Source organism: Electrona antarctica (genome assembly GCF_951216825.1).
Source record: "Electrona antarctica genome assembly, chromosome: 16".
Taxonomy (NCBI): domain Eukaryota; kingdom Metazoa; phylum Chordata; class Actinopteri; order Myctophiformes; family Myctophidae; genus Electrona; species Electrona antarctica.
This window is the reverse complement of record NC_136797.1, coordinates 26,897,859-26,920,487: the sequence shown is the minus strand read 5'-3', so window position 1 is coordinate 26,920,487 and position 22,629 is coordinate 26,897,859. Positions and strand designations below refer to the sequence as shown.

General features: G+C 44.3%; 1 protein-coding gene across 1 annotated transcript in view; it reads right to left on the bottom strand.

Moving 5' to 3' along the window:
• Positions 1 to 22,414, bottom strand: part of ntng2b (netrin g2b) — a gene marked incomplete at both ends in the record, with an annotated part of 85,234 nt that extends 62,820 nt beyond the window's left edge. Inside the window, 2 exons of the mRNA XM_079523965.1 lie at positions 5,656 to 6,299; positions 22,196 to 22,414. Of these exons, the coding sequence (XP_079380091.1) occupies positions 5,656 to 6,299; positions 22,196 to 22,414 (863 nt within the window). The remainder of the gene's footprint in view (positions 1 to 5,655; positions 6,300 to 22,195) is intronic.
• Positions 22,415 to 22,629: the final 215 nt, after the last annotated feature.

The window sequence follows — 22,629 nt, the reverse complement described above, 5'->3', positions numbered from 1 at the left end:
GCCTGCCTGCCTGTCTGTCTGTCTGTCTGTCTGTCTGTCTGTCTGTCTGTCTGTCTGTCTTGTCTGTGTTCAGGAATCTTCATCCTTTCACACGGCTAACTCATAACAGACGTTCTAAACTCTACACCCCACCTGCCATGCAGCCAATCAGATAAGAAGGAGCAGTTGAAGGCAGTAAAAGGATCTGATGTTAGTCATTACCACTCAGGACGAAGACTAATGCAAGCTTGATCTTCATCTTCCTCGCCCCACTCCGTCTCCTTCCCTCCATCTTGGCCGTAATCCACTTAGGTGGCTCTTCCTGAGCTTACAGCCGTAGCGTTTATTCCATTATAAAGACCCGCTCTACGACCTGCCGCTTATTTCATTAGAAAGCCTCGATCCATGACCCCCGCTCCTAATCCACACTGCAAAAACGCAGAGTGTTCGTCTAACCCTGAGCGTGTCAAAGCAAGACTCTTACTGGTACAAATTTACATTGTCAGGGTTATAGATTCAGACTCATACAGATTCTGATTTTGCAGTGCGTCAATGGAGACAACAGGCCGGCCATGACCCGCTGCGGTGCGTTCCATGCAGCGTTCTCAGGGATGACCAATGCAGACCAATGGTAAGGAGATCAAGGAAGATGGAACGAGGCTGAATCTGAGATGACCACTTACTGTACGGCTGAAGCTTCCTGCTCAATCTGATTTGACCGATGTAAATGATGGCCTACAGTTGAAGTATTGCAACTCTTTCTTTAATGATATAGGCAATGGATTTCTCATGACCTGTGCTGTGAGGGATACTGGTTCCCTGCATGGCGACATTTTCTTAAAGGACCACTTCACCACTTTTCAACCTATCTTCATATAATAGGTCCTCACTAATAATCATGAAACAATGGCACAATTTTTTTCTACTCGGTCTGTGTCTCATAGGAGGGCTGTGGGCAGTTCAGAAACCGTCTTCCAGTGACATCATCGATGGGGAATACAAGCTAATAAAAACTGCACGCTTTCTAGTCCTGAAAAGTTGCAATACGAAAATGGAAGCCATCGTTCTCACGATAATGAAAATCTAAACATTTTTGTAAAAAAATCTTGTTTAAAAAATAATCTGCCTAATGATGATGTCACTGGAAGACTGTTTCTAAACTGCCCACAGCACTCCTATGAGACACAGACTGAGTAGAAAAGAATCGTGCCATTTTATCATGATTATTAGTGAGGACCTATTATATGAAGATAGGTTGAAAAGTGGTGAAGTGGTCCTTTAACCACTCAAGCCCTAGCATAATACGTCTTTGTACGGCATTGCGAAGAAAACAATACATACGTGTATTTCAGTCTGACCAGAAGTAGGGATAAAACATAATACAGCATGGCCAGAGGGGCATATCAGAAGCAGAGGCATCGATTACCCGCGACTCCCTGCAAATCCCACCCTGCGGTCAGTATGAGTAGGCTATATCACATCAAATGAGTGCAAACTAAGCCTATAGAGGCTCTGGCTTGAGTTCATCTTTTCGGTCCGTACAGTAGCTCATTACGGTTAACCTTGGTAGAACTTTGCAACGAGTGCACGGCGAGTGATGAGCGAGTGCTGAATCATACACTATAATACTATTATATCGACCCTATTGCATTTGACCTTGCTTCGATCACCTCTTCTTCTTTGAGAAGTCCTTTACATCTCTGCTACACCTCTAACCGTCCTCCACCCTGCGTGACCTGCGTGCGATCCAGTTTGCTGAGTGATTTCAGCACGTCGTCCACAGATCTAAATTTACCACCCCTCCTCCTGTCAAACATCACTTGCCTGCGCTTGCACTTAATGGCCTCTCACGTTACGTATTTATTGATAAAACAGCACTATTGGGGCCCTGAGTATACCTGGCTTCCCGCATACCTGCGCCAGCTCTTTATCGCACAGCCCAGTCATTCTGACAGTTGCTGCGTCAGATCAGACACACGCAGCACAAAGAGGGCCGTGTATCTCTGTGTCGGTTTAAAAAGGAACGGAGCTTGTTCTTCCGTCCGGCGTCCGGAATCAACTCGCGCCAATGTTTAGTTAACTAATAATCATTACTTTTAACCGGGTTCAGCCAGAGAGCCATGCATCGCTGGAGGGCCTGGGGACATACAATACAGCCAGGAAGTGACAACGAGCCCTCTTCCCATCGATAACGGGCAGCCTATCTCATTACCGCGGTGACCTGCAGTACACTCCGCCTCTCGGTCTTGATCATATAAAAAACCATTTTACTGTGCCGTATACCCGCCAGAGCGCCAGTGGAGCGGAATATTCATTATTCAAATTTTAACACGTTCAGGACGGGAGCCCCTTTTGGTGTTTTTATAGGTGTTATGTTATAATGTAGCTATATTGAAAAATAGCAGATCTACAAGCTCATAGCTACGAGCTTGTAGATCTGCTATTTTCTTTATTTTTTTTGTGAAAATGTGTCACACATTTGGAATATATATTCTTTCATGAGCGAACGTTTTTAACTCAAATCTTTGCTTCTGGGGGGGTGGTCCCTGGGACAACATACGTATTTTCAGACGGGAGTCGGTGGCCAAACTCTTTTGGGGCTCCTTGACATGAAATAGTTTGAGCACACTGACATTGAAACATGTGGTTTTGCAGAAAACTGTCATGATTCAGAAGACATTTGTATAGAATCTGTTCTCAGGTCTAAATGGGTTAAGCATTGGAAAATCCCAGTATGTTACTAAGGGCAGATGAGATGAGATGAAATAGCTTAGCCTTTTGTCCAGGGAACATTGACTAATCGTCTGGCCCTCCAAAATCAATTTTGCAGCCGTAAGCATCAGACACACATGATTGTACTGTACTGCCGAGGACCCCCCACCACCACCACCATCACCCAATACCCCTTGCTGGCCGCCCGGAATAACTTATTGATTAGTGATTATGTTACGGGAGGTGTGGGCAGCGGGGGAAGGAAGATGGACTGGCCTCAGTCATCTCCAACAAGGCTATATTTAGGAGCCTCTGATACCGAATCCAACACATGAAGATACTGTCACCACCAGCTGCCACTGCAGCCCGAAACAGCTTTCAGGATGGGAAAAGAGACAAAGAGATGAAAAACATGACGCAATTGTATGAATCTGAAAGTTACAACGGCTCATGGCGGCTTACCGTTAATTTGGTGCGGGATGAGGCAAACTGCGTCGAGTATTGCAGGCTGTAGAGTATAGCGCTGCTGTGCTTCCGAGTGAAAATGATCAAACTGTTGTGATGTTGTTGTGATTACTGAACGCCGCCAATAAAGACAAACATGTGTCCTGACGATCATAAAAGTTATTGGATTTTGGAGGTTTGTTCTATAGCGTAGCTGTGAACAATTTCACCTCCACCATCTCTCTCTCTCTCTCTCTCTCTCTCTCTCTTTTTCTCTCTCTCTCGCTCTGTCTCTATCTATCTCTTCCCCACTTTCTCTCTCTCCACCTCTCCCTCCCTCTCATTCCGTGCTGAGCCTGAAAAGTTCCTGTGATCAATACCTCCAGGTCCTATCCCCAGTGCCAGAGAGAGATCTGTGTGTGCGCGTGTGCGTGCGTGTGTGCGTGCGTGCGCGCGCGTGTGCACACACACAGACTTGCGCGTGCAAGTCTGTGTGTGTGTTATTGCACGGGCGCATGTTGTGTGCTGTGTCAGCATACACTCAGGACCTCATCAAACACCCCCCCCCCCCCCCCCCCCTATCCACAGGCAGACGCCCACATCAACTTACACCTCTGAACCGCTTACATGTTTTCACTTTCCCCAACCCCCAACCCCGACGCACGCACACACCGAACGCACAAACGCACGCACACACATGCACGCACACACGTGTGCACACACACACGTGCACGCACACACACACACACACACACACACACACACAAACACACACACACACACACACACACACACAAATAAACACACACACACGCACGCACACACACGCACGAATACGCAAACCCAACGAGGGTGTTAAATACCATTCAAATGTCACCCTGTCGTATTGATTGGAATAACAATTCTGAAAGGTAGGAGAGATGGCTTGTTGATGCTAAGCAGGGCGCGTGACGGCCCGACCATCCCTCACTGTCACAAAGTTGCCATGTAAGGGTTCCCAGCTCCCCGACGCACAATGTGGATCACAGTTAACGTTAGACCACCGAGGCTGTCTGCTTGTGTCGTTAATCATTGCGCTCACCGGCCAATGACAGCAAGCGTAGGATCCATGGCGAGAGATAGGGTCATTGTGAGTGACCTCGGATTAGGCTGGATATGAGCGTGTGTGTGTGTGTGTGTGTGTGTGTGTGTGTGTGTGTGTGTGTGTGTGTGTGTGTGTGTGTGTGTGTGTGTGTGTGTGTGTGTGTGTGTGTGTGTGTGTGTGTGTGTGTGTGTGTGTGTGTGTGTGTGTGTGTGTGTGTGTGTGTGTGTGTGTGTGTGCGCGAGTGTTTGTGTGTAGTCATGTACAGCTAAATCATCAAAACAATGAGAAAGCCAGGTGAAGTGAATTTCAACAACATACTGTATACAGTATAAGTAATCTTTCAGAACAGCTGAATGTAAAGAGTCAAATATGTTTTGTGGAGTAATTATTCATTCCACAGATTTTCCAGAAAGAAAGAAAGAAAGAAAGAAAGAAAGAAAGAAAGAAAAAGAAAGACAATTTAATTATTCACTGTCGTACAAAAGTATAATCAAGCAAGTGTCCCTTGCTCATGTATTCTGCCAATCAAACATGACAAGATATTACCTTTTTCACTGAAAAGGTACCAAATTCAAAGTGAGCTCAGACAGAAATTTGCCTGGGGAATAAATTCACATTTAGCCAACTGAAAATCTATCCAAAAGTGATGAGTTTCAATGTTGGGGATACTGTAGCTTGGTAGAGGAGAGTGCAGGAATATTTGACACGTAATTATTATCAATTTAAGGCAGAGCAATATGTGGTAATATTATGAGATGATCCCCACTGCTGTCTCTATCTAATCCCTTTGGAAATGGTGTTTCAGCTGCCTCCCATGTAGCTTTACCGTCTTTAACAATATAAAAAAAGTAATTGGAATGTGTAGTCTATAAAAAATAAAACGGCAAAAAAAAACATAATGTTTACAATTTCAGTGACGGTTTTACATTTGATGCTGGCATATTAAGTACATTATTATTGTGTAATTGATAAGTTATTCATTGTAGCAAATAGCCTACTATTGGTGTGTGCGGTTATTCATGATTCTGAATCGATTGCAAGCATTCGTTTTTTATAGTCACGATGCAATCGTGACTATACGAGTTGTGCGACCTCTCCTTTTTTTCAAATGATTCATTGTAAACTAAACATATCACACCTGTGTGAAGTGAGGGGCACTCTAATCACCGTCAACGTCTTACTGACAGTTGAGAGTTGAAAGCCTCCTACAGTATATACACAACATATCAATGTTTGTGTTCGCAATGTTTGTGTTTACACTATGACGTAAAATTGTCCATTCAGTGTCAATGGGAATTTAATGTTTGTGTAGGACAAAGTTTGTGCACACACACTTTACACACACACACACACACACACACACACACACACACTAAAAGCTGGACATAGGAGGGGCTAGCAGCGCCCCTCAACAAAGAAGAGTCAAGATCCCTCACCTTGCGGATACCTCGATGTTGGAGATGGCGTAGAAGTACTTGAGGAGGTTGTCTCTCTGGACATAGGTGCCTCCGAGGGCCGGCTTGAGAAGCCTCAGCCTCAGGTTGGTGAAGGTGAAGAAGTCCCTCAGGCCCTTCATGCTCTCCATGCGCGTGTACAGGCTGTCCATGTTCTGCAGCCGCGGCCCGGCGAACACGGCGAAACGCGCGCGCACCTCGAACTTCACGTTCTTGTCGTTCTTGGAGCCCACCCACTTCGAGTACTGCTCGGTGCAGATGACCCGCGTGAGGTTGGCGGGCGTCAGGTCCTGGACGCGCCGGGGCGGCATGGCGAAGGCGTCCTGGCAGTCGTCGGCGAAGTACTGGTAGGGCTGCCAAGAGCGCCCGTGGTCCATGGACTTGTCCAGCACCATGTGAGTGGGACGGCCGTATTCGAAGGTGATCTGGATGTCCTCCGTGAGCTCCAGGCTTTTGTTCCAGGCCAGGGAGATGTTGGCCAAAAGGGGCTCGGGGTAGCGTCGCCACGTGACCGTCTGCCAGTAGGTGAGTAGACCGCTGCGTTCACGATCCTGCATGTTCTGTGGGGGATGGGCCAGGTCCGGGTTGGAGGCGTCACATTCGTCACTGCACAAGTACGGGTTCTCCTGTTAAGACGGAGGGGGACACAAGAGCAGTGAGAGATCAGCGGGGATGTTCGTAATGACAGGAATGACAAAGAACACAATTCAAGTTGTAACAAAGGACTTGTGGTTCAGTCATGTTTATGGAAAAAGTAACCTAACATACACATTAACCCACAGTGGTTCCCAAACTTTTTCATGTCAAGGACCCCCAAATTGACACTAATTAACCTGTGGACCCCCATTTGAAAAGATATGCCAGGGACCCCCATTAGAGAAGATTTGTACGGCTCTAGCAGAGATTCTCAACCCGTTTAATTTCAAGCACCCCCAGGTTGACATGCATTAGTCTACGGACCACCATTTAATGGCATTTCTATCTCTTGGACCCCCAATTTATATTGTAAAATCAATGTTAATTTAACTCTGAGAGTGTACAAATGGAGCCAAATGTTAGGGTCGATTTGGTTCCATTTGTACACTCTCAGAGTTACAGACCCATAAGGTTTTGGTTCCAAACTATCATTTAGCTGGGGACCCCCTGGAACTCCCTCAAGGACCCCTGGGGGTCCCCGGACCCACCACTGACCTAACACACACAGAGCGATTGGGGCTGTTTTCCACCGATTTGGGCACAAAATTCGGTTCCCAAAATCAAGGAAGCTTAGAGAAGGAAAGGACATGGTCACGTGACTGGGCTGCGCGCTGACACTTTCATGGACACTTTCATGGGAGCCAAAACTCGCACCGGAAGTTCAGTGAATACATGGCAGTGAATGTAGCCGGCTGGACCAGCTCATAACAAACGTCAAGGAACCCCAGATTATTTTGTCCATGGACATCCATCTGAAAATATTTTGTGCCATTTTTGTTAAAATGTTTAAAAAATATTCAAAATATTTCAATTTATTCTCAACATTTTTTTAAATAACGCTGTGAGCTTGTAGATCTGCTATTTTCCTTTGTGCTTGTTTTCAAAGAACCTGGCCACTTGTTTCTCTTGCAAAATCTTGCAACACAGCAAGAGGAAGAGGAAGTTATGCACACACAAAACGCAAAGACTTATGGGACATTGGAAACAGGCCAATACTTCCAGAGCTGTTTCAGATCATTCTTGCCAACATCCTGAATTGTTGTCTCTCCATACAACTTTCAGAGAAATCAAGAATCCTTCCTCTGCCTATTCAAAACTTCTAAAGATCAAATGTACTTTTATCATTTCTATGCCAACCTTTGCATAGCAGCACTCACTCTAACTAACCCCACTTTACCCCTTCCCACCCTGTATGACTTTTTGTTTTGTTAATCTTCCTCTGCCCCAGATATGGAATCAACATGAATCAAATCTGATGTCTCCTGACACCTTTCCCACAAAGGAATCAATCCTTCAGTTCAAGAAGTGTTGGAAAATAAAGGTGTACTATAGCTCTTATTTTAAAGCTGTACTATGTAACTCTCCTGTTCTACCCCCATTTTGAAGCCGGATCTCCTGTGAAAGTGCTAACATGTTTACCACTGAGCTAATGGAGCCTGCCTGCTTGCTTATGTGAGAAATTGAATTTTGACTTTCAGGTCAAAATTTGTGTCAAGCCAGAAACACTACCGAGTCACTAGGGAGACAGATTCCAAATACAACATCCCCCCCAATTGTATATGTTATTTTGTACTCTACCATAAAGATTGGACAAAATAACGTTATTCACACAAAACAAGTTGGAGCTAATTGGGTGTGACTGCTTATCAGCCAGTTGAAACACAGTCTGTTAGAATAAACAAGGAGTTTACCACCAGCAGACTTCAGTTTGTTTCACCAGCTCAGGTTAGAGTGTCCCTGGGACTGGGAGGTCAGGGTTCGATCCCCGGCCGGGTCATACCGAAGACTGTGAACATTGGTGACAGTGATACTGCGACATACCGTACTAGCGTCATGTCCAGGGGGTGTACAGTAGTTGTAGTAAGCTGCCTCACGCTACAGAAACAGGAGATTGGCCTCATGGCTCGGCATCGCATGGTGTGTACAGTTCTCAAAGTTCCAGAAAAGGCAAGAAATTACTCTAAATTACTCTACACAACTCAAGATAAATGAATCCAAATGGTCATGCTATGCCCGACAATAATATGAAATCTCCCCCACGTGTTTATACTAATATGGTGAGTTCCCACACCTGCCTGGGTGTGGTCTAGGCTGGTAACTCGGCCGTGAATTCACATTAGCATGTGTTCTTCTGCAGAATTCAAGCGACCGAGATGGTTTACCACACATTTGACCAGGTGTGATTTTTTTTTAAGCACTAGCTATACTGAATTTGACATGTCCCTCTCCTTTTTGAGTTAAATTGCTTTGTGTGCATAAATAAACTATCCATTTGAGTTGTTAATGACAATTTTCATTTTTGTGTGGAGTATTCCTTTGAGCTTTAAATGTACAGTATTATGTTTCATTAACTACTTGCAAAGACGTATAACGTTTATATTTTGTATTTTAAATGAAGCTATAAGCTCCCCCACATAAATCCGTTCTCAGTATATGTTCTTCAGAGAGTAGTTTTTTGTTTGTTTTTATCCCATGATTTTGTATTTTGACCCCTGTGTCAATTATCTAATGTGATCCTGGGCTCTACACACCCTCCGCCAACCTGGGGAGAGCAACGGACTTGAACTCATGCTTCCTGCATGAGTGTCCAAGTCGCTCCTTTACACCTGACAGGGGGGAGTTTCCCTGGTTGGACGTAGCGCGTGGAAGGAACACGTTATTCCAACCAGTTCCTTTCCCCTCCATCAGGCGCCCCGGCTGGCCAGGGGGAGGCAGTTTAGAGACCAGGATTACTGCATGTTCTTTGTGAGGGTACCTACCCTAGGGGACACGGGGAGAACATGCAAGCTCCACACAGAAAGGCCCTTTCGCCCACCCCGCCTCGGGTATGGGCACTGATGAAGTGGAGGAGAGAACACGCCGCCAGCACCCACAGCGTCTCCAGTGGGAATCGAACCCAGGACCTTCTAGCTGTGAGGCGACAGCACTAACCACCGTGCCCCTTTAAATATTTTATATTGACTTAATCATCAATGTACAAAATGTAATTAAAACGAGGGATATACTGTTTTAAATGCAATGGCCTTTAAGCTCTTTGACATGTCGACGCATTGTGCAATCCATTTTCATTACATAGAGCTATACTATTTCAACTGTATTGAATTGTATGCCATACATACACAGACAAAATGTGGGATGTTATTTTTCAGAACCACAACCAGTACGTTTATATTTAACACCTAAACACTTTAATGCCTAAGGGTCCCAGTCATTCATAATGACAAGTTATCCTTGTCATAATGAAAGACCTGCAGGGTCCTTTCAACGTTTTGTAGTGTAGGCTAACACTAAAGCAGCAGTGCATAATATTGATGCCTTTTGCTGGCATAGATCATATCTCATACCTTCGTTGGGACCTTTCACTTTCTCATCTTTATTGCCAAGAAGCAGTATATGTGTGCAGGCATTTCTGCCTTTTGAATAAAAAGTCATTGGAGTGTATCATGGGGAAAGTGAGCAGTCAGTCAAAACCACTCTAGTGGCCTGATAACAAAAGCAAAAGTTACAATCCTGGGAGGCTAAGATTATAAATCATCTGATTTATGGTGACACCGCAGGGTGGGAAAACTCCAAACATAAGCAGACGCTGCGCCGGTGTGCTGAGGAACGCTGTATGCAGTAGCACCGATGGAGGTGCTACTGGGAACCACAATGCGTGGGAAGACAGAACACGCTAAACCTATACAATGTCTTTGTCCCAAACAACCAGCGTTGATTTCGTTGACTAAAACTATGACTAAAACTACCTTTTGTTTTCACTGACAAAAACGAAATGGAAACTAAATGAAAACTAAGCTATTATGACTAAAACTAAGACTACATGTATTGATAATTTCGTCAACAAATAAAAACTAGACTGGACAAGAGATCCATGTCATTTTACACTTGGTTGCATGCTGAAAATACAAGCTCACAACGCGTCACATTATAAAATCAATCATTACGAACGCATCAAGGCCCGCCAAAATACATTTTAGTCGGCTAAATCAGCTGTAGATTTAGTCAACTAAAACTAGACACAAAAAAATTCCAGGTGACTAAAATGTGACTAAAAAACTATTCAAGAGACTACGACTACAACTAAAATCTAAATTTGCTGTGAAAATCAACACTGCATGCAAACAACAACTGATAACCCTATCCCAACCCCACTCCACTCCACCCCCCACCAGGCAGATGTGACCACCCTGTCTGAGAAGCCAATTATCTCTGCCATGTGACTTCCACTGTCAGAGCAAACAACTTATGGCGATAATATACAACACTTACTGTGTAAACAACTTCCACTGGGAAATGCTAACGGAGACTCATGTGGACAAGACAGTCGGATGCAGAGAATGCTTGTTAACCACTTAAGCCCATATATAATTTGTTGTATGACGAACTGCAAACATAGCAGATCTTCAAGCTCAAACATTTTGCTTTTGCTTTAACTCAAATCTTTGCTTCTGGGGGGTGGTCCCTGGAACAATGGGGGTCAGCGGGCCAATTGCATACAATTATTGGGGTCCTTGTCCTTGACATGAAATAGTTTGAGAACCACTGACATAGAAACTGTTTTTTCTGAAAACTGTCATGATTTAGAAGACATTTTGTAGAATTTATAGAGTCGATTAAAATATTTCATCGTGATTAATCGCATGATTGCCCATAGTTAATCGCAGATTAATCGCAAATTAATCGCATATTTTTTATCCGTTCTAAATATACCTTAAATCAGTGGTTTTCAAGATTTTTCACATCAAGGTCCATTATTTATTCTGCATTTGAGCCACGGACCACCATTAGATGACATTTAGCCTTCCAGACCAAAACTAAAGAACTGTATTGATGTTGGTACCATTAGGAGAGATAACAGGCCAATGTTGATCAAAATAACATGTCTCTAATTGTGTAGACTTCTTGTAAATTAACTTAAGTAATGCAGCTGTTTAACAATTATTCAACTCTTGAGTGTAAAATTGAACCAAATGGACCCACTTGGTTTCATTTTACACTCTCAAGAGTTAAAGATTTATAAGGGTTCATTTGGTTACCAACTCTCCATCATTTAGCTGGGGGCCACCTGGAACCCCCTCAGGGACCACTGGTGATCCCCGGACCACTGGTTCAGAACCACTGCTTTTCATGTTTTAAATACTCTTATCAACATGGGAGAATGCTTGCTTTATTGCAAATGCCATGGAAGAGGGAAACAAAATCATAAGCTAATGGGGGTCTAATAAATAAATAAATCAAACAAAATCATAAACTTTTGTCAGCCAAAACTGCCAGAGTTTTGCTTTTGCCCAATGCCCACTTCAAAGAGCTTCTGATCTCACGCATTGTGGAGCAAATTAATTAATAACGAGCCCAACGGAGGCATTCAGCCTAGCTGACGACTGCTCACAGCTAAACTGCCCACACTAGTACACTCTGCACCCCGCACAGGCTGACGGTCCGGACTGACGGCCAAGCTACACCGGGCATGTGTGCGTTTGACGTAAGCGCACTGCGCGCACAGAGTACGCGTGCGAAATGCCCCGGCTACACCAGATCTGTGGCGCACGGCAGATTTGTGCGGGACCTTCTGGGAAGATATATAATATATGTGCGCATGGGGGCATACGCACGTACAAAAAATAGAACCGATCCTATTTTTAGAGCGTGCGTATCCGTGGTCTGCGGTATCCGTGCGTCTGGTGTAGCTGGTATCATTGACATATATTGGTCCTATCCAAACGCACTGTACAAGCGCCGTAAACGCATACGCACTGCGCGCACATAGGCGCGCAAAATCGCCCGGTGTAGCCTCACTGGCTGCCTGCATTCACGTGCATGCGTCTCTCAACCGCTCTGTCAAACTTCACCGTGCGTTAATCGCGCGTTAATTAAATTAACGCCGTTAAAAGGACTTTGCGTTTTAACGCACGATTAACGCGTTAACTTTGACAGTCTTTTAACCACTTAAACCCAAGCATCCGTATTCTGGGAAACACTAATGGTGCGTTCACACGGGCAGATGAAACGATGCAAAAACGCATCACAGCATAATTTGCGGCAGCTTCACGCGGCGTAGCTGCGTCGTATAGCTTCACGTCGCTGGCTTCCATTCGGAATCAGAACCAGAAGTCTTTATTGCCAGGACAGCAGAGTACAGTTACAACATTAGGAAAGGTGCAAAAACAGGACACGAAGTGCAATGAATAGTGAATAAATAATGAATATAAAGTGCAGAGAGTTCAAGTTCAAGATCAGGTCAGTTCAAAGCACAAGTCAGTCCCTCCACTCCTAAGTGGGGGTGGAGGGGGAGTTCCATTGACAATGAATGGTAGACCGCATCGTTTCATCTGCTCAGGGGGGAGTTAAAAAACGCAACAGTATAGCTGGAAAATAGCAGTTCGCCATCGATCGGCTATTTAACGTATATAGCGGGAAAACATAAAAGTCCCAAGGACAGAGCCCTGAGGCACTCAACAACGTATGGGGTTTAAGTAGTTAGTCCAGAAGCTGCTCGTCTAGAACAAGCCGATTGGCTATTTTCACAAATATTTGTTCTAATTTATGGACTTTCTTCGATTTTTCTTTTATTTCTTCATGAAATTACGCCAGAAAAAAATCATTGAATTTTGTTTGTAATTCATGAAAGGTTTTGCCTTTTTGGGAATGTTTTTTGGGAAAATGTTTTGAAATAACATCCTAACTATAAAAACCAAATGTGGTGAAACAAAATCCGAGTGGACCCATAACAATGCGTCCCGCGACCCACAAATGGGTCCCGACCCACTGTTTGGGAAACCAGTGGTCTAGATTAGAAGACCTGCCGCTCACTCGGTGTCTCCTCCATTAGTGCAGCTGCACCTCTGACCTTTGACCTCAGAGACCCAGCCAGCCACCCGTTCACTCCGCACACACACACACATGCGCACACACACACACACACACACACAGACACAGACACACACACACACAAGGGACAGGATTAGTACACCGTTGTTCCATGCAGGGCCGACCTCCGGCCTCCACAAATCCTATTGGAAATGATTCACATTGTCCTAGATACAGTATAGCTCCCATAGAGCGTGTGTGATTCCGTGTGTATGTATCTATTGTGCGTGCGTGCGTGTGCGTGCGTGGGATCTTCCAAGTATTATGGAATTTGCACGTTTTCTTTCACTCTGTGCAAGTATTCCTCCGTCGTTGGATTGGGGGCTACAAACGCAGCATGATTCTCACCATTAAGTCTACTATGACCTCTCTGAGGCCTCAGGATGAGTAGTTCAGTGATAGACAATATGGTAGGGTATGCTATCTTGCGGCATCATACTATTTATTTACAACCCCACCCCGCCTCCTCCTGAACTGTACAGTACTCAGCACTCTGTCTTCTGTCACGTCTATGCCCCGTCTCACATATTTAGGTCAGTGTACAGACACACACACACATACGCACGCACTCGCACATGCGCACGCAAACACACACACGTGCTGAACAGATCCTGTCCAACTGCTACGGCAGGTGGCCCACACCACTAAGCCCCTCTCTAGCAATTATCCTCGCTGGGATCTTTGTCTCCACAACGACAGGCGCCGTCATGGCGGCACTACAACACACGCCATGGCTGCAACAAACGCCACCGCCAATGTGCGACGATGGCGTTCTTTCATTTAGCTTGTTTGTTTGTTTGATTGTTATAGTTTTACGGTTGTTTTCATTATATGCAGAGAACATTCCCCAAAATAGATTTAGTTTCTTCTAAAATAGCACAATCTACAAGCTATTTTGTTTCTTCTTAAGTGTGTTAAAAGGGTCTTCCTCAGTGTCTGAGAGATCCTGTTTCCTCTCTCTGTGACATGAGTGAAGACAATGTAACTTTAAAGTTTAAACACTGTTTAAAGAAAGATCCTCAAAGACAAAAGCCTTCTTACATGCTCAAGTTATGGAGAGGTACATTTTCATGTTATCTGTGCAAAATTCATAGGCGAAATCTGGACAAAACACAGCCAGCGGAGTGAAGCCTTTAATCTGGCCGACAAATGGTCAGAAATCAGTTTGCAGACATCACAGTATCACTTTGCGAGCTGAAGTTCTGAATGAATTATCAGCAAATCTCCTCGTATTCTGCATATTGTGTTCCTTTCACTTTCTTTTGATCTCTTTCCAACTTTTATGGTCGCGTCTTAAATATTGTCCTACAATCATCACTCAGCTGACCCTCTGTAATCTGTTCATTCTCTTTCCACTTCAACTAGACGTTTTGAGGCTGTATTGCCAGCAAGGGGAATAAAAGTATACACACACCATCGGAGAACACAATTTATCTTTGAAGAAGCATCAAATGAAATGACCCTCCTGTTAAAAAAAAAGGCGACAGAGGGGGGAAGGAAGGGATATTGCTTTTTCACTTAAAACGTTAATCTTTTGTTGAAGTTTTACCATCACACTGGAGATGTCTATTAATATACACTCTGTGGGACATTATACATAATAATACTGTAACATTTTGACTAGCAACGATATATCGGTGTATATCGGTTGTGTTTCTCTTTACAAAACATAATGCATAGAAATATGCTTGTATAGTCATTTAGAAATTCTTCTATTTGCGTTTTGTTTATTATTTTATTTATAATTAATACATTTCAAATGAAGCACTGTTCAGTGCACTGACGTAATTTTACACATCATTTATTTAACAATAAAGTTTATAGTTAAATATATAACTTATCCTTCCGCCATTACATAACGCCGGCCAATATACAGTATCGATGGGTCAGTATTATTATTATTATTTTGAATCTTGTAGATCTGCTATTTTTCAACAGCTAAAGTTTACAATAATGGTTAACCCATTCTGGACGTGAACCCCTTTTGGTGTTTTAACTAAGCATTATGTTATACTTTAGCTATTGAAAAATAGCAGATCTACACCGCCGAGTGGCGCGCTACGAGCTTGTAGGTCTGCTATTTTTGAAAAATCGTGAAAATGCGGCACAAATCTTTGAATATATATTCTTTCAGAAGACTTTTTTTTTATTTCGACGTCAGGCCTAAATTAAACGCTAAAGCGACACAGATGGCGATCCCGTCCTAAATGGGATGATGCTGCAACGGCAGAGTGGACAAAACTCCTGCTAAATGAGCCTTTTAACATCCTTTTATATGTTTGACCACATGGCAGTATACTGTGAAGTGACGATCAATTGACTATTCCACATCATCAGACCTAAGAATGCTTTAGAAGTATATATAGAACTGTATGTATGTGTCCAAGTCTTTGTACATATACTGTACTGTGTACACGCACATGCACGCGCACGCACGCACGCACACGCCTTTACAATACTAGTGCGTTCCTCCCTCTGTCCAGTATGTCTAAAAGTCTGTTGAAAAGCACGCTAGTGTACAGTACAGTGTAGATTTTGTCGACTAAAACTATATGGCTTTTTGCCATATAGTTTTAGTCATTGTTTGTCGACTACCTTTTTTCACTGATGAAAACTAAATGGAAACTAAATGATAACTAAGCTATGATGACTAAAACACTAGATATATATTGACAATAAAAACTAGACTACACTTGGTTGCATGCTGAAAATAGCTGTTCTACAAGCTCACAACGTGTCGCGCTGCGACGCGTTGTGAGCTTGTAGATCGGCTATTTTCAGCAAGTGTAAAATCAGCCATTACGACGGCATCAAGGCCTGCCGAAATACATTTTAGTCGACTAAATCAACTGTAGATTTAGTCGACTAAAATCTTATGATATTTGGTCGACTAACACTAAAACACTCTAGGTGACTAAAACTAAATGGAAACTATTCAAAAGACGACGACTAAAACTAAAATCTAAATGTTGCTGTCAAAATCAACACCGGTACAGTATATATGTAATGCATATCTATACTGCTACAGGACAGTACAGAAGGATCTGGTACAGTATATGTAATGCATATCTATACTGCTACAGGACAGTACAGAAGGATCTGGTACAGTATATGTAATGCATATCTATACTGCTACAGGACAGTACAGAAGGATCTGGTCGATGCTCAGATTACCAGTAAGGGCATGACACATTATACTGTAAATACTGTATCCCTACTGTAGGGAGCGACATACATTGATGTTATTATTATATGACAATGCAGGAAAACACCAAACAGCTTCCCTATTACACCATATAGTATTGTGAATGTCGGGGGTCTGAAAAATGGCAAATTGATGCACACAGACACACTCTCACTCTCTCTCTCTCTCTCTCTCTGTCTCCCACAGATGCTCGTATGATTATGGACGTATAATTGTGGAAGTATAGTTCTACATCTCGTACTGTACAGTATGTGTACAACTGTACACTCATGCAAACAGTATGCACGCACGCACGCACGCACACACACACACAGCCCACTTAAATCGTACTGTATACTTTGTTGAGTGGGGTCCACCGGGGTTCAATACTATAGTAACTATGCCCCTTCCTCCAAAACATCGGTCAAGCGTGGGTGCAAGTGCATAGGAGAGACAGGTGAGGCCCACATACACACACGCACGCACACCCTACCGACCCTGACGAGTGAGTCTTGAAATGTTTCAGCCAAGTGCCAAGCCGCAGGTCTACTGTATATGAATCGACGAGCGATGAATCAGTTTGGGGTTTGATTTGGCTGTGACGCTATAGTAGTATTTGTTTGTATGTTGTCCGTGCAACGCATGCCAGGCCCTGAGAGGTGACAGCTGTCATCCAGGGAGGTGACTTGGCTGTCACGTGAGTTCACCTGAGGCTGTAGTATGTAGTCTTGTGGCCAATCCTACTTAGTATCACCTCGGTCCATGGATAAGTCTCACTTAGAACTGTCCTACTGTTCATGCCAACCCGTCTTAAAGCTCCCTGCACACGAAGAAACCAAGCTATGATATCATTGCTTCCCCCCCCCGCCTTCTCTGTCGTTCCCACACTGACGCACACTGTCAGATCCTGGGTGTTCATTTAACTCTCAGAGTTACAAATGGGCAGGTGCACGTGCACACATAGACATCAAAGGGGGCTTCAGCCCTTCAGCCCTTTTACCCGTCTGTAAAACAACTGCCCTCTCCAGACCACGAATGCAGCTTTTACTACATGGTGAAAGAAATGCAAATGCCACTCCTTTCCATGCCATACCGGAATGAAGGCAGCATTCGGGAGAATTGCTTTTTTTCGAAATCTCCTGAACTTGAACGCATGCAGCATTTTGCGTTGAACTAATTTGTTTCGAAATCCATGTCGTACACACAGCATCTCCAGTTGCGCCCCGAAAGTATAGCTGATCAACAAGCTCTCAATGCATTGCAGCACGACGGGTTGTGAGCTTGTAGATCATGCTATTTTCACTATTTTTGTCCAAAAGTGCCCCTGCCTACTATAACACTCTCTGCACGTCCCTGCAAATGGATATATTAGCACTGAGCTTTTTTTCGCTATACTCTGTGTACACTGTAGCTCTTTCTCTTGCTCACATTTTCTCTGCACTCTCTTCGTTAATTATGCCCTGCGCTCCCTTCCCTATGCTCATGCTGTGCCTAAATTCACCTCCAAGGGTGTGTTATTATTAGGATACTGGATACCTGGCTAGCTTTCACCTCCAGGGAGGTGCATGGATGGGCCACCACTGAGGCGTGGATGGCCCTTGATGTCCGTGGCCTCGGCTATAGCCCCGCTACTGGGGGGAGGGCAGGCTGGGCAAGCCTGGCAGGGCCGGGCAGGGCAAGGCAGGTCAGTAGGCAGCATGAACACAGGCCCAGTCTGGGATAGCATGCACTCATCCACTGATTCACAGCTACCAGCTGCCATCTTTCTCTCCTTCCAGCAAGCTCCTCTTCCGCTGCTGCGCGGCTCCCCTCTCTCTCTCTCTCTCTCTCTCTCTCTCTCTCTCTCTCTCTCTCTCTCTCTCTCTCTGTCTCTATCTCTCCTCTCTCCCTCTCCTCTTTCCCTCTCCTCTCTCATGTCTATTTTTAGAGCTGGCTGATTTCTACCGTCTAAACTGGGCAGATCTGTTGTGGAGCGGGAGGATGTGATTTTGTCTTATACTTTATACATTTTGGTACACATATACAGTACTGTGTGTTACTGTTAACACATGGCACTCTTCCCTGTGAATGTCGCTTTTCTTTTCTCCATAAGGTGCATTTCTGCACATGTACTGTACAGTGTACACCTGCCTGCAGCCAATATCCACAGGACTACTCCTTAACCTCGACCCCAGGGAGTTGGTGATTGAAGGTTTTGGTTCAAAACCAAAAACAACTGACACAAACAACAATAGACCAAGGTCTTTTTGAATGCGGCATTCTCGTATAAGACTGTGTGCGTGCGTGCGTGCGTGCGTGCGTGCGTGCGTGCGTGCGTGTGTATATACTACTAAGCAACACTGGTCTGATTTCATCTTTCTGCTTAGCTAAGCTGGGATCCTCCTCACCTCTCCCTCATCATTAGCCACCCCTGTCCGCAACAAACACGCACGCACGCACGCACGCACGCACGCACGCACACGCACACACACCCTCTCCTTCTCCATCTCCCCCAGAGCTATAGCTGGGACCATGTAGCTGCACTTCAGAGAAGCCACTAACCAGCTACTGAGGCTCCTCCTAATACAGAGCAACTAGCAACAGTATGGCGTCGTCCTCAAAGTGGAGCGTAGGGTGCTGTCATGTTGAAATAAGCCAACATGCTGGCCTGTTTGGCTGAAGAGAAGGACTGCTGCATGCATTCCCCAGGAACAAGAGAGATAAATAGAGAGTGCAAAATTGATCCCTGAGGGGACAGAGGGACCAACCTAACTCATTAAGACCCAAGAACAGGTTCTACAAAATGCCTAAACCTCGTGTTTCTATATCAGTGGTTCTCAAACTATATTTCATGTCAAGGAGCCCCACATATGTATTTGGCTGGCGTCCCCCACGTCAAACTATTTTGTTCCAGGAACCTCCCAGAAGCAAAGATTTGAGTTACAACGTTCGCTGTGAAAGAATATACTGTATATTCAAAGATTAGCATTTTCACGCTTTTTCCAAAATAGCAAGCTCGGCCGTGCTATATGAGCTTGTAGATCTGCTATTTTTCAACAGCTAAAGTATAAGATGATGGTTAAAGTGGTTAGCTAAAGCGACACATTCATATGCGTTCCCGGCCTTAATGGGCTAAACCAACGCAAAGCAGGGAAAGCCGTGTTTCGACATCAAAAACGGCAAAATGTCGAATCTGCCCACCGTTTTCTTAGGAACATACTGTAGCAGAACAGTTATTGGGCGAGAGAAGGGGGAAGATATTCAGCACCTTCCGCAGTGTGTCTCAAGACTTATTAAGGATGAGCAGCTCTGCGCATTGGGTAATGCAGTCTTTTTTCGGTGCCCTGCACTTTCCCTTGACTTGTGGGATTGCTGAATGAGTGAATGTAAATGTACGCCCAATTAGATACGAAACCGGCTTTTCTGTAAAGCTGCCAAATCCGGCAGGTGAGAGGAGGAGAGGGGAAATAAATGCTGCTTTTCAGAAAATAAATGATATGTATATTGTATACCAAATAACCTCAACTGATACTGGGTTAGAGAGGGTCCAAGATTGAAGAGAAAGGGAAGAAGAGATACAGTGGGCTAAATTCCCTACAACACTCCATGGTGAAGTATAATCCTACAGTATTTACAAGGGAATTTAATATTACACCAAACAATTGTTATAATGATTTGACTCCCTACAAAACATTGTTGTAATATTTGATAAAAAGAAAGAAAGAATAGTAATAATAATTGCACTAAGGATTGTTGTGGAGCTCCGAATAAAATTAGATAAAGGGTTAGGTTTTGTTCTTTTATAGAATCTGAAGGTAATATAATTGTGCAATTATCTACTCACAAAGCTATTCAACTAATTTTATACTTGACGGATGAAAGGGGAGAAACGTAACCGTTCTCAATGGTGCACGGTCCTTGACTCGTGAAATATGAAATCCCAATTGAACCCACACTTTCTGATTCTGTGATCTCCCCGAGCAGCAAGCAGCATGACTCAAATCTATTAATGTCTATTGGATACGTGAATGACCTGCGGTCTCACAACACTCTCACCAGCCGTTCCAGCTGGTCCACACGTTTCCTGGTTCAGTCCCCACACAACCTTGGGTGCACGTGAAGTGAACCAGAACAAAAAAATACTGTAATGATCCTGATCCCGGTGTGGAAGTGCTGACTAAGCTAAGACCACCGTTGCTTCCTGACCCACCCTCTCTCCCTCTCTCTCTCTCTCTCTCTCTCTCTCTCTCTCTCTCTCTCTCTCTCTCTCTCTCTCCACCATAGGAGAACATTCTGGGAGCCTGTACGGACATGGCGTCGCTGGCAAAGCCCTTGCAAGGAAGCCCATTAAGGACCCCATCAATATTTCATCATTGCTTGCTCAGAAACATAGTTGTAGAACTTTCCAGGCCAGTGCCATTAGAGGCCAGACGTCAATATGTTATGGCAGCAAGTGTCTCTCCTCACTTCTCCCTCTTTGCCTCCCTCTTTGCCTCCCTCCATCCATCCTTCTCTCCTCCAAAGAGTCATTAGTCATTGGAGAGGCTTTCTCAAGACGTCAGTGGTTTCCGCTACTTCTGCATTAAACAAATCATTAACCATTAGGTATCCAAGGAGCACAATATCCGCTCCTCCTGATGTCAAATGACTCCTGCCACGTTTATTAGTCTCAATGAGAAGAAGGATGGGAGGCATCTTCTCCGTGTATACGACTGTGTATATACGGTCTCTCTCTCTCTGTGTGTGCACGCATGCGTGCGTACAAACGTGTACAAACGTGCGTACAAACGGGAGTTTGTAAATATTATTCACAGATAAACATACGCAGTATAACTGCGAATAAATACTGACACGTTGTTAACAGTCTTTCCTCACGCACCTCAGCATTTTCAGACATGCTCCAACATCTACCAGACACTTTAATTACTTGGATAAAATAAACAAGCCATTAAGAATACAAACTACACCCAGAGCTACAGACTATCAAACATTATAAGCCTGGTTGTGTCACTCACAACAAGTCCACTCTTCTAGACTGTAGCACCCTCCAGTAAAACAAAAGAAAAAGAAAAAAACTTTGGGAAAAGGAGCATTAAGAGATCTTTAATTGCAGACCTTTTTTAAATTACAGTGATGTTATAGTCCCTCTTTCTTAAACCTATATTACCCAAAATGGTAACTATAGCCTATGGGCGTATGCATTAAATCATGCATAAAGATCAGATACTTCTGTGCAGTTCTCCACCCTTTTGCCCTCTATCCATTTTGCCCTTTATCAGATGAAATTTGAAAACCCAATCAAACCGGATGATGAGAGTCTGCCAATTCCATACCAGTGTAAACAACACCTCCGGACCTCTCCCAGGGGGGGTCCGGCCATGCCAAGTCATTTCACCATGCAGTGTGGTGGTCCCTGTTTGGCGACCATGAAACTAAGCAGTAAGCACCTCTATGAGGTAATGCTGTTCTTATCCATATAGGCAACATGATAAACTTCATCATGTTGTATAATAAAAGCCTAATATGGATCGTTCATCACTTACTGTCACATTTAAGGTCATGTGAAAATGTCAGATTTTTGATGATGATATTAAAATAACAACAGCAACAATAAGAATAATAAGAATAAGAATAATGCAATGAATGGCACTTTATTATAGTTAAAGTAAAGTTGATAGCCTCACAAGGCCTAATATTAAAACATATAGGCCGGCCCTACACCATATATATGCTATGAATGAACTTTCTCAAAATCAGTTCTGCAGTGTGAAATCGAGTGTGTAAAAGAGCTCTCACCAGCGTGCAGAACCTCTCGGGAGGGTCTCCGCAGGTGATCCCCGGCGGATCCACTTTGATCCGCATGTAGTCTTTCATGGACGCGGCTTTCGGCTGACAGGCGTAGTGCTCCCAGACCGAGCCCTCGTCCGTGCTCACCAGGGACTTGCACAGCTCGTACTGGCCTAGCGTGAGCCGGGCCACGCAGTGCAGCAGCAGCAGCACGGCCTGAAGGAGCATGGCCGCCGGCGGACGAGGAGTGGAAGGAGCTGGGGGGTCCCGGCGTTGGGCGGTGGTGAGGTGGAGGGGGCCACGGTACTCAGAAGTGAGGTGAAGCGCATGGACCGCGTGTGGTGATCATAAGGATTGTAACTTCAACATGCTGGTGGATTGCTTAATTCCGCTCCAGTGAACGTAGAGTAGCAGGTAACCTAGCTGATGGTATTAGGCTACCA